General features: G+C 36.4%; 1 protein-coding gene across 7 annotated transcripts in view; it reads left to right on the top strand.

Annotated features, from left to right (window-relative positions):
- ATF6 (activating transcription factor 6) overlaps positions 1 to 12,448 on the top strand; it is a 226,037-nt gene that overhangs the window by 10,942 nt on the left and 202,647 nt on the right. For 5 of the 7 annotated variants that reach the window (XM_082469316.1, XM_082469315.1, XM_082469317.1 and 2 more), the window contains exons 2-4: positions 2,091 to 2,155; positions 4,895 to 4,982; positions 6,824 to 6,930. In XM_082469316.1, the coding sequence (XP_082325442.1) occupies positions 2,091 to 2,155; positions 4,895 to 4,982; positions 6,824 to 6,930 (260 nt within the window). Of the gene's footprint in view, positions 1 to 2,090; positions 2,156 to 4,894; positions 4,983 to 6,823; positions 6,931 to 12,448 lie in introns of those variants that run through there. The other 2 variants (XM_082469318.1, XM_082469320.1) reach the window with 2 other exon arrangements.

Here is a 12,448-nt window from a genome sequence, read left to right as displayed (position 1 = left end):
TAATTCCAGTGCAACATCTTAGGGTTCTTTTATTCTCTTCCCTTTTCACGTTTCTAAATCCTTTCTCAGACAGTGAGAAACCTAGCTCTAATATATCTTATCATTTGCTCCATCAATTAACACATTTGTTCGGTATTACCACTCTCCTAACCACTCAGGCTGCTTCTTACATCTGCCACTCTGTTCCTCCTCCCACTGCCCCATTTTTTTGGCATCTGAGGCATGCTGCCACCTCCACAAGGCACCTCCCCTCCTGTATCATCCTATTTCCTTGGGTACCAGGCACATTGCCACAGAGGATGACACACAAAACCCCACCACCCTCCTTGCTCTGCTGACATCTCTGTGTTGGGAAGAGTAGGGAAGGAAAGGAAAGATGGAAAGGGAAGGAAGAATGGAAGGGAAAGGTAAGATGCCAGATTACCAATACATACTTTGAAGACAGAGCTGACAGGATTTACTGGTAGATTGAATACAGAGAGTGAGGAAGAGAAGTAAGCAATGACTCCTAAGGTTTTTGACCTGAGGTCCTGGGATAATTGAATTGTCATTAACTGAGATGAGGACGAACCAGTAGGAGGTTTGGTGAGGGATGATTTGAAGCTCAGTTTTGGATGTGTTAAGTTTGAGATGCCTTTTGGATATCCAAGAGGAGAGGTAGAGTACTCACTGTGTACATGCATCTTGAGGTATGGACTGGAGATGTATATTTAGGAATCCTTGGCATATAGATGCTATTTAAAGCCATGAGCTCAGCTGAGATCACAAAGGGAGTAGAATAGATAGAAAAGTTTGCACTAAGCCCAGGGATAATTTCATGTTAAGAAGATGAAGAAGAACCAGTAAGGTAGGGCCATCCAGTGAGGTGGGAGGAAAACCAGGTGAGTATGGTAGTTTGGAAGCCAAGTGAAGAAAATGCTTCAATTAATATGAAAAGATCAACTGTTTCAAATGCTGTTGAGAGTAAGATGAGGACCATGAATTTACCCTTGCATTTAGCAGAGGAGAAGTCATTGGTGACATAATAACTGATGTGTATGCGTGTGTATGTGTTGGTTGGGGGGAGCTTGATTGGAATAGGTTCAAGAAGGAAAGGGAGGAGAGAAATGAGAGGCAGCAGATAAAGAACTCTTTCAAGGAGTTTTAGCCTGTGTATAAGGTACATAGCCACAGTCATCTACTTAAATGGATTTTTTGTTTTGTTTTGTTTTGCTCTGCAGCTGAGTTTAAGGTAGTCCTTTTCTGAGAGTTATATGAGTAACCTTTCATTATCACTACATACAAAAAAATGTGCTATGTACTATTTTGTTTTAGGCTGGTGAAATGTTTCTACCATTGACCAAGTCAATGAGAGACTGGTAGTGTAGTTCTTATATATGTGAAGTAAGGAAATCACCAGAGCAAATTTCAGTGGCATGATAGTAGGGAGTACAAAGGCAGACTTAGATTGGGAAACTCTTCAAAGTGCTTGAAGTTCTGAAAATGTTAAAGAAAATAGACACTTTACAGATTATACAGTAATCAGTCTTCTTTGGCCTTATCAGCACCTTGACCTGTGTTCATATATTTCTCGGTTTATAAGGAAATCTTATTAGGAAATTGGAACATAGTTAGATTTGTTGAAATAAATGAAATGGTTTAGATGAGTGAGTTCTTTATTGTTTGTACCTCTAACTTAAGGCAAGGATGGCAAATACCTGGTACATGTGTTGCCATATTCCTCTCCTGTCATCACTGCTGATCAACCATGTCACTTTTTCTTGTGCTGAACCCAGATGAAGCCTCAGAATTTGTGTTAGTAATGTTCCAGAAAGTCACTATCAGTTAGTGCAAGATGACATGACAGGACATAAAACTTGTTTTTTAATCCCTGGTATAATGATTTCGTTCACAAGATAAAAATTATGTGGAAAACAATACACATGTTAGAAACCAGCTTTGAATTGGTTGTCATTACACTCCTGGAGTTTATCAGTAATAGTAATGGCTAATGAGAAACCCTAATAGAGCTGGCATAAGGATACAGCACTTATTCTTTTGTCAAAACATTGAATTAACAGTAAATATCTATTCTTTTCTTTTGTCCAAAGATTCTACCCTCTTTGCTGAACTTGGCTATGATGACCTGCAATTGGATGCGGCAAATGAAACTTATGTAAGTATTTATTAGAGGAGAAATGCTGAATAATGTGATATTTAATCTTTAATTATTGCAAGAAGATTTCAGGATAACACGTTTAGGCTAGTTATTTAAGTTTAAATAACTTTTAAGATTAAGTATGAAAGTTAGTAGCCATTCTGTTGTCAGTGAATGTAGGATTGTAGAAATTGCATTGGTCTTGGTGTGAGAAGACTTGTATTCTAAGTCTACCTTTGGCCCCGGGGTGGGTAACCTTGGAAGAGTTACATAACTGCCTACCTCTTGGTTTTTACAGATATTTTGCTGCATAAGGGAAACAGTGTGATGTTAAGGAGTATGTGTGTCATGGATCTAGTTAAGAGAATTTACCAACTTCCTTTTTTAAAGTTATGTATCCTTAGTGTTGAAAGCTCTGAAACTTAGAAATGTCCTTATTTTTTGCCTTTGAGTGGTTAGAAGTATGCATAAAAGCTATTATTATAGTACTTTAAGTTCTCAAAAATATTTTAGATTTTTTTTTTTTCTTTTCTGGATTAGTATATGTGAAGCTGTTTGGCCTGAACTCTTACTTTGTCTTATTCTTTAATGGATGAGGTGCTGTTTGTCTTGGGAAGTAGTTCAAGTGAACAGAGTGATTTTATATGCATATCAATCAGGTTGAATATTTATCACTTATTTTTTAAGCCCTTATTAAAAATAAAGCTTGCTCAGTGAGTTTAAGACATTTCTCAAAGAATAATTTAGCAGTTGTTTTACCATGAATCAGTAGAAGGGAATGAAACACATGATATTTTTTAAAATCAGTGCATGAGATTTTAATGGTTTCATTTACACTGTGAGATGCTTTACAATGTTGTCTATTGATTAAATTGGCTTTTAATATTGGCTGGTTGCTTAAGCAACTGGTATTTTTTCATAACCTCCAGAGCCTAACATTGTCAATAAACAATATAGTAAATTTGAAAGATTCAGGGAAATATGAGCCTGATTTTATAACTAACATTCTGTTACCTCAAACAAGTCACTCAGTCTTTCAGTTCCTTAGTTTTTCTGGTATAAAATAAGAGATTGGATTAAATGGTTTCAGAGGGCCCATTCTAGCTTTAAAACTGTCATTCTTCTTTCACATGGCTGTACAAGTTTCCCTTGAGAAGTCATTGAAGCACTAGAGTATATAAGTACCAGTATGTTTTGCTTTACATAAAATGGGTCTGTGAAATTTCCAACCAGATAAAATTCTTATGCTGTAAAATGTATTTGACTTTTTTGGCTGAAGATTGAGTATGAAGCATCCTCGAAGTAGGTCATGCCACTATTGAACATGTTAAAAAGTATTGCTAGCACTCAGGCAAATATCCTTGCTCAATTTACTTAGACTAAGAAAGTTTAAAGATTTTTCGTTGCTGAAAGTATGAGGCTGCTTAATTATTTGATGTCTAGATTCAAATATGAGAACAAAGGAAAGGAGATTGATTTAAAAGGTGGTTCTTTCATAATTTAAGTAGTTTTTTCTTTTTTTTTATGTGAACTTTCACACATTCTCTTTATATAATTTGCAATAATATTTACTCAGTCTAGGGCAGTATGATAAGAAAAGTTTCCCTTCTCTCCTTCTGTTATATTCTCAATAAAAATAAACCACAGAATAGACATTTGAAATGATAATATTCTAGAAATTATTTCCAAATTGTTGTTATTGATAACTAGATTAATCTTTACTTTTTTCCTGAGGCTTGCTTTCTTGCTGTTTTATTATCTGTCACGTTAAGTTAATATTGACTACCTTTTAACTTTGTTGTACTGTTTATATATTAAGTTTACTTCTGTTCTTATCTCTGTAACCTTAAACATTTAAAATAGTTGTGTTACCGTCTTAATCTTAAACTCATATGAGGGCTCTGAAATCATGTGGCAGTTCTTTATTAATATATATGGTATAAGGTGGTCATCCAGATGACCCAGCATATGATTATATTTAAATTAAAAAATTGTCGTCTGAATGAAAAGAAACTAAGAGCCCCTCTAAGAAGTTTACTGACCCCTATTTGAGAAACTTAGTTTTATCTTCTAGGATTAAAAAAAAAATTAGAAATTTTATTTTAGAAATTTGAAAAGTACAGAACAGTAAAAAATATAAAATTACCCATCCTCCTATGGATCTCTTCCTTCTCCCATAAGCATTTTAATATTTGGTATATCTGAAGTTTCAGTTAAAGTCTCTTTATGATTCCTGCATGTCTTTTGGATACATCTATATTCTTTCCCTTGTATATAGAGATGGTATTGTAAATAGGCATATGCTGTGACTTCTTTTCCTTAATGGCAATGGGAAAACTTATTTTGCTGAATCTCCTTTATGACAAAACACATATTTTGTGACTGTCGTATTTTGCGACTGTTGCAATGGGAAAACTTATTTTGCTGAATCTCCTTTATGACAAAACACATATTTTGTGACTGTTGTAAAGGTCTGTTTCCACTGAAAAGAATGAGACCAACTGAATCTTTCAGGTAGATGTTGACTTCAATACCTCCTTCCTAGTTGTTACTACTGTGCTTAAAATAACTAAATTGGTTTATCTCTAAGCTATCCAAGATGTACTTTCAAGATGAACTGATTAACTTAGCAAGTTATTTTTACTAAGTTGGGTAATCACAATTATATTATTTATGGCAAATTGCATCTGTTAGTTTGATTTCTGGATGTATATATTTTAATCTTGTAATATTCTTTTGCTGATTTGAAACCTACAGGAAAATAATTTTGATAATCTTGATTTTGATTTTGATCTGATGCCTTGGGAGACAGGCATTTGGGACATCAACAATCAATTCTGTACAGGTAATGATGTATTTCATTGATAAAAAATTTAAATGGGTCCATATTATTTTGTAGCTTGGTAATAGTCAAAATTAGGTGGGGTTACTGGGCTACTTCTGTAGGCCAAAACTTTCCAGGGACTACATTCTACTTTGGTGTAGCAAGGCATACATAAATTTCTTGCCAAAATAGATATAAAGAATTTCATAGTTATGTGTTAGTCACATAATGAATAAAAAATTTATTATTCAGAAATATTGATTTCAAATTATATGTAATACTCTCTAAGAGATAAACCTATCTGAGAATTAGACAGAATTTAGGGACTCAAAGGGAGGAAGCTTGGGATTATTAGAACCTAGGAACTTAGTGTAGGGATCCCGTGTATACACATCTGAGGAGGAGGCCCTAGCGGGCTAATGCTAGTATCTTTAAGGGGCCTAATGAGGTGGGTTTTAGGTGTGCTGAAAAAAGCTGGAACCTGGAGCAAACTGTCCCTTCTGGGATGAAGCTGATGGGAGGATGAAGAAGTCCCTTCTTCCCTTCTACCCTTTAGCATCCTTCTGGTATCCCCTATTGACAGGACCTAAAAGGAAGCCAGCTGAGACATGTATTAATAATTTGTATCACAGACTATAGAAGGTAGACTTAGAGCTGAGAGACAATGTGTAAATAACCAGCACATTTCCCCATCTAAATTGCAGTCCTCCCCACTGCTGCATTTCCTTTTCCCTTTCATTTTATGTATTTGTATATCTTGCTCAATTCCTGTCTTCCCTCACAGAATAAGAGCTACACAAGGCCAGTGTTCTGGTTCCTACCATTGTGTAACAAACTACCCTAAAACTTAGTGGCTTAAAACAACAACCATTTTATTAGGCTCCCAGAATCTGTGGGTTAGGCATTTGGACAGGATGCACCAGGAATTGCTTGTCTCTGCTCCATGGTATCCAGACCTCATCTGGGAAGATTTGAAGGCTGGGGTAGCTGGACACTGGGGGCTAGAATTACCTTAAGGTTTCTTCACTCACATGTCTGATGCCTGGTCTGGAATGACTTGAAGACTAGGACTGCCAACTTGAGTGCTTACATGTCACCTTTCTATATGGCCCAGCCTTGGGATTCACACAGCATTACTTCCATACTCTGTCGATTGAAGAAGTCATAAGCCCACCTAGATTCAAACAGAGGAGGAAATAGTGGCTACTTCTTGATGGGGAAGTGGCAAGATCACATTATAGATCATGAGATATGGTAGATATTTTGCACCTAACTTTGGAGAACACAATCTGCCACAGAGATTCTTCTCTTCCCCATTCCTACCCTGTTAAAATTTGACACCTAGGAATACCTAGGCTATAGTCGCTCAGCACATTTTAAAAAATACATAGTTCAAAAGATAGGAACATATTAGTGTTTTAATTGTATTGTCAAAAATGCTTTCCACAATAATTCTTTCCTGTTATGTTTTAAAATTATTTTGGGGAGAGTCTATAATTTTGCATATTGCATAATATTCAAAAGATACAAAAAGTCTGTAGAGTAGAAAAGTGTCTCTTTTGGCTCTTGTCCCTCAGCCACCAAGTTCTGCTTCCCAGAGACAACCACTGTTATCGATTTCTTATGTTCATCCTTCAAGAGAGTTAATGCAGATAATAGTATACACATGTGTAATTTATTACACAAATGGAAGCATACTAGATTTACTATTTTCTGCTCTTGAATTTTCACTTGATGATATATTTTGGTGACCTTAGCTTCTATATCATTGAATTTTAAAAGCGGATTTTACCTTCTTTCTTATTCATTTCATTCTGAGTTTATATTGTTCAGTGGGAATATTTTTGCCCCTTGTTTTTCAGTTAAAGATATTAAGGCAGAACCTCAGCCACTTTCTCCAGCCTCCTCAAGTTGTTCAATCTCATCTCCTCAGTCAGTGGACTCTTATTCTTCAACTCAGCATGTTCCTGTAAGTAACCAGTCTTTTACAGTGATTTTGGTTACAATGGAATCTGGAAAATATGTATGTGTGGGAGGCAGTTCACATTTATTAAGTGCTAATATAAGTCCTATTATCTCATTTAATCCTGAGGAAGCTGAATCTTGAGGAAGGGCCTTGAGGGAGCTAGAAAGCTGTTAGACTCTTTGGTTTTGCCCTCCTTCCCTTATGTTCTTGTCTTCATAATTTCATTGTTTCATTGCACCTTACCAGTACCCAATATTTTTTTTGTTTATTGACTTACTGTCTTTTCTCCCTGCTACCCTCTTTACTCCCCATTAGAATATACATTCTTTGAGGACATGGAAGACTGTAAGATGGTCTGTTTCTGTAACTCCTTAGCCATGTAACCTAGAATGGTCTCCTTAGTTCAGGAAAGCCTAGTACTACCTTTTGAATGAGCTAATAAGGTTTTTTACAAAAGCACCTTAAAAATGCTTCTGCTCTTCATCTAGACGAAAGCGCTGAGGCCAGGAAAAGGAAGTACCAAAGGGCTTAGGTATTTTTTGGTATGGGGAAAGGAAAAAATATAAGAAGAAAAATTCAAATTACTGTTTCAGTGAATTATATCTGCTGTAAATTGAGGTATCTTCATTCTGGCGTAATTTCCATGTAGTCAGTTACTAAATCCTGATGATTCTATCCACTTAGTATCTCTAAGATTCATCTTCTCCACACATGCCGGGCCATCATCACCTCATCTGGATTAAGGCAATAGAATTTTGACTGGTCTCTCTGCCTCCTAACTCCCTAAACCTTTCTTAGCAGAGGAATCTTCAAAGAGAAATTTTTCAAAATCACAAATTTGATTGTGCCAGTTTTTTGCTTAAAACCTTCCCAACCCTTGCAAGGACAAAATTCCAATTGCCAGTGTACTAGGCCCTCCATGTTCTGGCTCCTGTTTACCTTTCCAGTCTTGTTTCTCACTACCCTTCCTGTTCCTACCTTCACACTCCCCTTAGGTTTAACCCTGAGAGCTCCTGTGTGCTCCAGTCATTCAACAACTGTGCCAGGAACTGTGCCAAACACCGTCCGTGGACAAGAGCAGCGAGATCTCTGCTCTTACCGTCTTAGGTTTTTGTACATGCTCTTCCTTCTGCCTGAAATAGCCTCATTTTTTTTCTTCCTTGGAAAAATCCTATTCATCCTTAAGTCCCAGTTCAAACATTACTTTCTCTATGAAGCTTTTCTCTGATTGCCGCTCTTGGCAGTTCTCTGTGGTCCCACAGTTTCTCCAGTGATTTAATTTTAAAAACTTAATTTACTTTTGAAGTCAAAAGTATTAATATATAACAAGGTATATTCACAGAAGCCTGATTTCTATCCTATTCTTTCCTTTCCATCCTTTCTTACACAAAAGGTAGCATACTACATACCCTGCTCTGCACCTTGCTTATTTAACTTAGTGGTATATCCCAGAGGTAACTCCAATTTCAGGATATAGAATCTTTCTCATTCCCTTTTATGGCTGCATAAGTGTTCCATTGTGTGGCTATATTATACTTTATTCAGTGATTTCCTTATTGATGAACATTTGTGTTGTTTTCGGTCTTTTCTGGTAATGCTGTAATAAATAACTATGCACATAAGTCACTTCGTATTTTTGCCAGGAAATCTTCCAACCGGCAGCTATCCTAAAGAGAGATTGCTGAGATCGGGGTGAATACTTTTTTAATGTTACTGTTTATTGCCAGATTTCCCTCCACAGGTTGTACGGTTGTGTATTCTGACCAGCAGTATGTAAGAGGGCCAATTTTCCCTTCATCACTACACAGCATGTTTTGTTTTCTATTTCTTTTATTATAAGTGTGGTTAAACATCTTTTTGTATATTTCATATGTCTAAGGCCTATTTGCATTTCTTTTTATGAACAGTCAGTTCAAATTTTTGTCCACTTTTCTGTTGGATTGTATTGGTCTTTTTCTCTTCAATTTTTAAAGTGCTTTATTACATATTAGGATTATTAGTGTTTCGTTTGTGAAATAAGTTACAAGTGTTTTTTCTCCAATTTGTCATTTGTCTTTAAGCTTTATTTCTGGTGTTTATTTTCTCCGTAGCTGAATTATCAATCTTTTATTGCTTTTTGTTGTTGTTACTCAAAGAAGGGTTTTCACCACTCATAGGTTATAATATTTTTATTCTTGTTTTCTTGCTTATATTAATTTTTTGTTTTGAAAAAGCTTAAACTTATAGAAATATTACAAGTACATTACAAAGAACTTTTTTCTTCCTCAACCATTTGACAGTAAGTTGCCAACTTGATGCCTTGTCACCCCCAAATACTTCAGTGTCTACTTCCTACAAGCAAGGATATGTCTTCTAGTCACAATAAAACCATTAAAATCAGGAAATAAATGTTTATACCGTACTATCATCTAATCTTCAGTTCCCATTTAGATAGCGCCAGTTGTCCCAAAGATGTCCTTTACTGGGCAGAAGGATCTAGTTTAGAATCGCGCATTGCATTTGATTGTCTTGTCTCTTTAATCTCCTTCAGTTGAAACAGTTCCTTCTTCCTTGACTTTCATGACCTTGTCACTTTTGGAGATTAAAGACTAATTATTTTGTAGAATGTCCCTCAGTTGGGTTTGTCTGATGTTTCTTCAGGATGAGATTCAGGTTTTGTGTTTGTGGCAGGAATATCACAGAAGTGATGCTGTGTCTGTCTCATTTACTTTTGATGTGATGGCACACAATTTTCATTTGTCCTGCTACTACTGATGAGGTTCACTTTGTTCATTTGATTAAGGTGGTGTCTGCCAGGCTATTCCACTGTGAAGTTGCGCTTTCTTCCTTTGCCCAAAATAAGTATTTTATGAGGAGGTACTTTAAAGCTATGTAAAATAACCTGTTTCTCATCAGACTTTAAATTTATTCATTTATTTGTTTATATCAGTATGGACTCATGGTTTCCTAGTTTATTCAACAGATTATAACCCATTACTATAATTATTTATTCTGATTCTTATGTTATCCTGGATTTGGCCAGTGCAGGTCCCTTCACACTGACTCCTGTGTTGCTGGGCGTTGACACCTGCATCAAGCTGACCCAATATGAGCAGGGTAATCTGCTCTGACTCCCTGTGCTGGGCTGCCTGCCCCTACCTCCTCTCCTTAGACTCCGATACTCCACCAGCCTGCCTCTCTGCATGGATGCTGGTCTTGCACTGCTCCATCTAGTGGCCTTAGGATCAAATTATTCAGGAAGTAATAGTTTCCAAGTGACTGTTAATACATATTTTTCGTAAGGTTTTATTTTTAATATTTAGATCTCCGATGCATTTGGAGTTATCTTGGTTTATGATGTGAAATACGAATCCAAGTTTTTTGTTTTCCCAAATGGCTATCAGAAGGATTGTTCCAGTACCATTTATTAAATCAATTCTTTTTTTAAAAAATGAATTTATTTTATTTATTTATTTATTTTTGGCTGCGTTGAGTCTTCGTTGCTGCTCACAGGCTTTCTCTAGTTGTGGAGAGTGGGGGCTACTCTTTGTTGCAGTGCGCAGGCTTCTCATTGCGGTGGCTTCTCTTGTTGCGGAGCACGGGCTCTATGCGCACGGTCTTCAGTAGTTGTGGCGTGCAGGCTCAGTAGTTGTGGCTTATGGACTCTAGAGCGCAGGCTCAGTAGTTGTGGCACATGGGCTTAGTTGCTCCGCAGCATGTGGGATCTTCCGGGACCAGGGCTTGAACCCGTGTCCCTTGCATTGGCAGGTGGATTCTTAACCACTGTGCCACCAGGGAAGTCCTTAGCACCATTTAGTAAAAAGCTCATCTTTTTCTCACTGATTTCAGTTTTGTGTACGTATTTTAAATTTATGTAAATGCTATTATATCAGATCTCTTTATTTCTTACTTTTCAAAATTAGCACATTGTTTTTTTAAGATCAAGTCATATTGCTCTGTCTACATCAAAATCTGTTGCATGTAACTGCACAACACTTCACCTACACCACAGTGAACATTGTCAAAAATGTCCCCTTGTGGGCCTGTGAGTTGACCTTAGTATGAAGTGTTAGGTACAAATCTAGTTTTAATTTTCACTATATAAGTGAACCAATTTTCCCAGTTGTATCACCCTTATAATCATTCTGTTAAAGAATATTATATGTCTCTCTGTTTACTCAGATTTTCTTTTATGCTTCTCAGTTAAGTTTCTTCATATAGGTCTTGCACATTCTTTAGAAAATGAATTCCAAGGTATTTATAATTGCTATTACTATTATGAGTGAACTATTTTTAATTATATTTTCTAAGTGATTATTAATACAATATTTTCATAGTGAAAATTTTGTTAGTTGGTTCTTAAATGTGTTCCAAGTAGACAGCATATCACCTTGCAAACAAAGGCACGTCTGTTTCTTCTATTTTAATATTTATTCCTTTTATTTCATTTTCTAGTATAATTATGTTTGCTAGAATTACAGAAAAAGCAATTATTTCTTTCTTGTCCTGACTTTAATGGCAAAGCATTTAGTATTTTACCATTAAGTATGACTTTGGCTATGCAATTATGCATAGCTTTTTTTTTTAATGTTAAGAAAGTGTCCCTCCAGTCCTTATTTTTTAGGACTTTTATGAGGAATCTTTGCTGAATTTTATCAAATACCTTGTAAGCAACTAAGGCCATGAAGATAATCATTTCCTCCTGTGTTATCTCATAGTCTTTGTTTTTTTCCAAATATATTATTGTTATAACATACTCTGTAAGGTTCATACAGCCCTGCTTATGGCTACATGCTGAATAGGTGTTGAGGATGAATGAATGAAACAATTCTCATTCTCACCAGCATTACTGAGAATGACCATTTCTCCCATATACTCTTTCAGGTCATTTTAACTTTTTCTTATCTGATGATTTAAAAAAAAAAAAGATTTTCTTTTAAATTTGCCTTTGGATACCATTTACATTTCCGTTTCAATGAAATGGTGGTTTCTTTACTTCGTCCATTTTTGGCAAATATTTTCTCCCAATATGTATCTTAACTTTGTTTATGTTCTATTTTTTCTTATAAAAAATTTTAATTGTTATTTGTTCAAATCTATTTCTTCTTCCTTTATGGCTTCTGGATTTTTTTTTTTTTATTTATTTTTGGCTGTGTTGGGTCTTCGTGCGAGGGCTTGTCTCTTTGTGGTGAGCGGGGGCCACTCTTCATCGCGGTGCGCAGGCCTCTCTCCAGCACGGTCTCTCGTTGCGGAGCACAGGCTCCAGACGCGCAGGCGCAGCAGTTGTGGCTCACGGGCCTAGTTGCTCTGCGGCACATGGGATCTTCCCAGACCAGGGCTCGAACCCGCGTCCCCTGCGTCGGCAGGCAGACTCTCAACCACTGCGCCATCAGGGAAGCCCGCTTCTGGATTTTCTGATGTAAGGGAGCCTACATCATGCTGAGAGTAAACAAGTATTCTCTTAATTCTTCTTTCAGTAATCTTATAGATCCTTTTGAAGATGGTATGATGTATGTATTTATGTACTTGTGCCCATTCCATT

This window comes from Balaenoptera physalus (genome assembly GCF_965194825.1).
Source record: "Balaenoptera physalus genome assembly, chromosome: 1".
Classification (NCBI taxonomy): Eukaryota; Metazoa; Chordata; class Mammalia; order Artiodactyla; family Balaenopteridae; genus Balaenoptera; species Balaenoptera physalus.
This window is presented reverse-complemented; position numbering and strand designations above follow the sequence as displayed.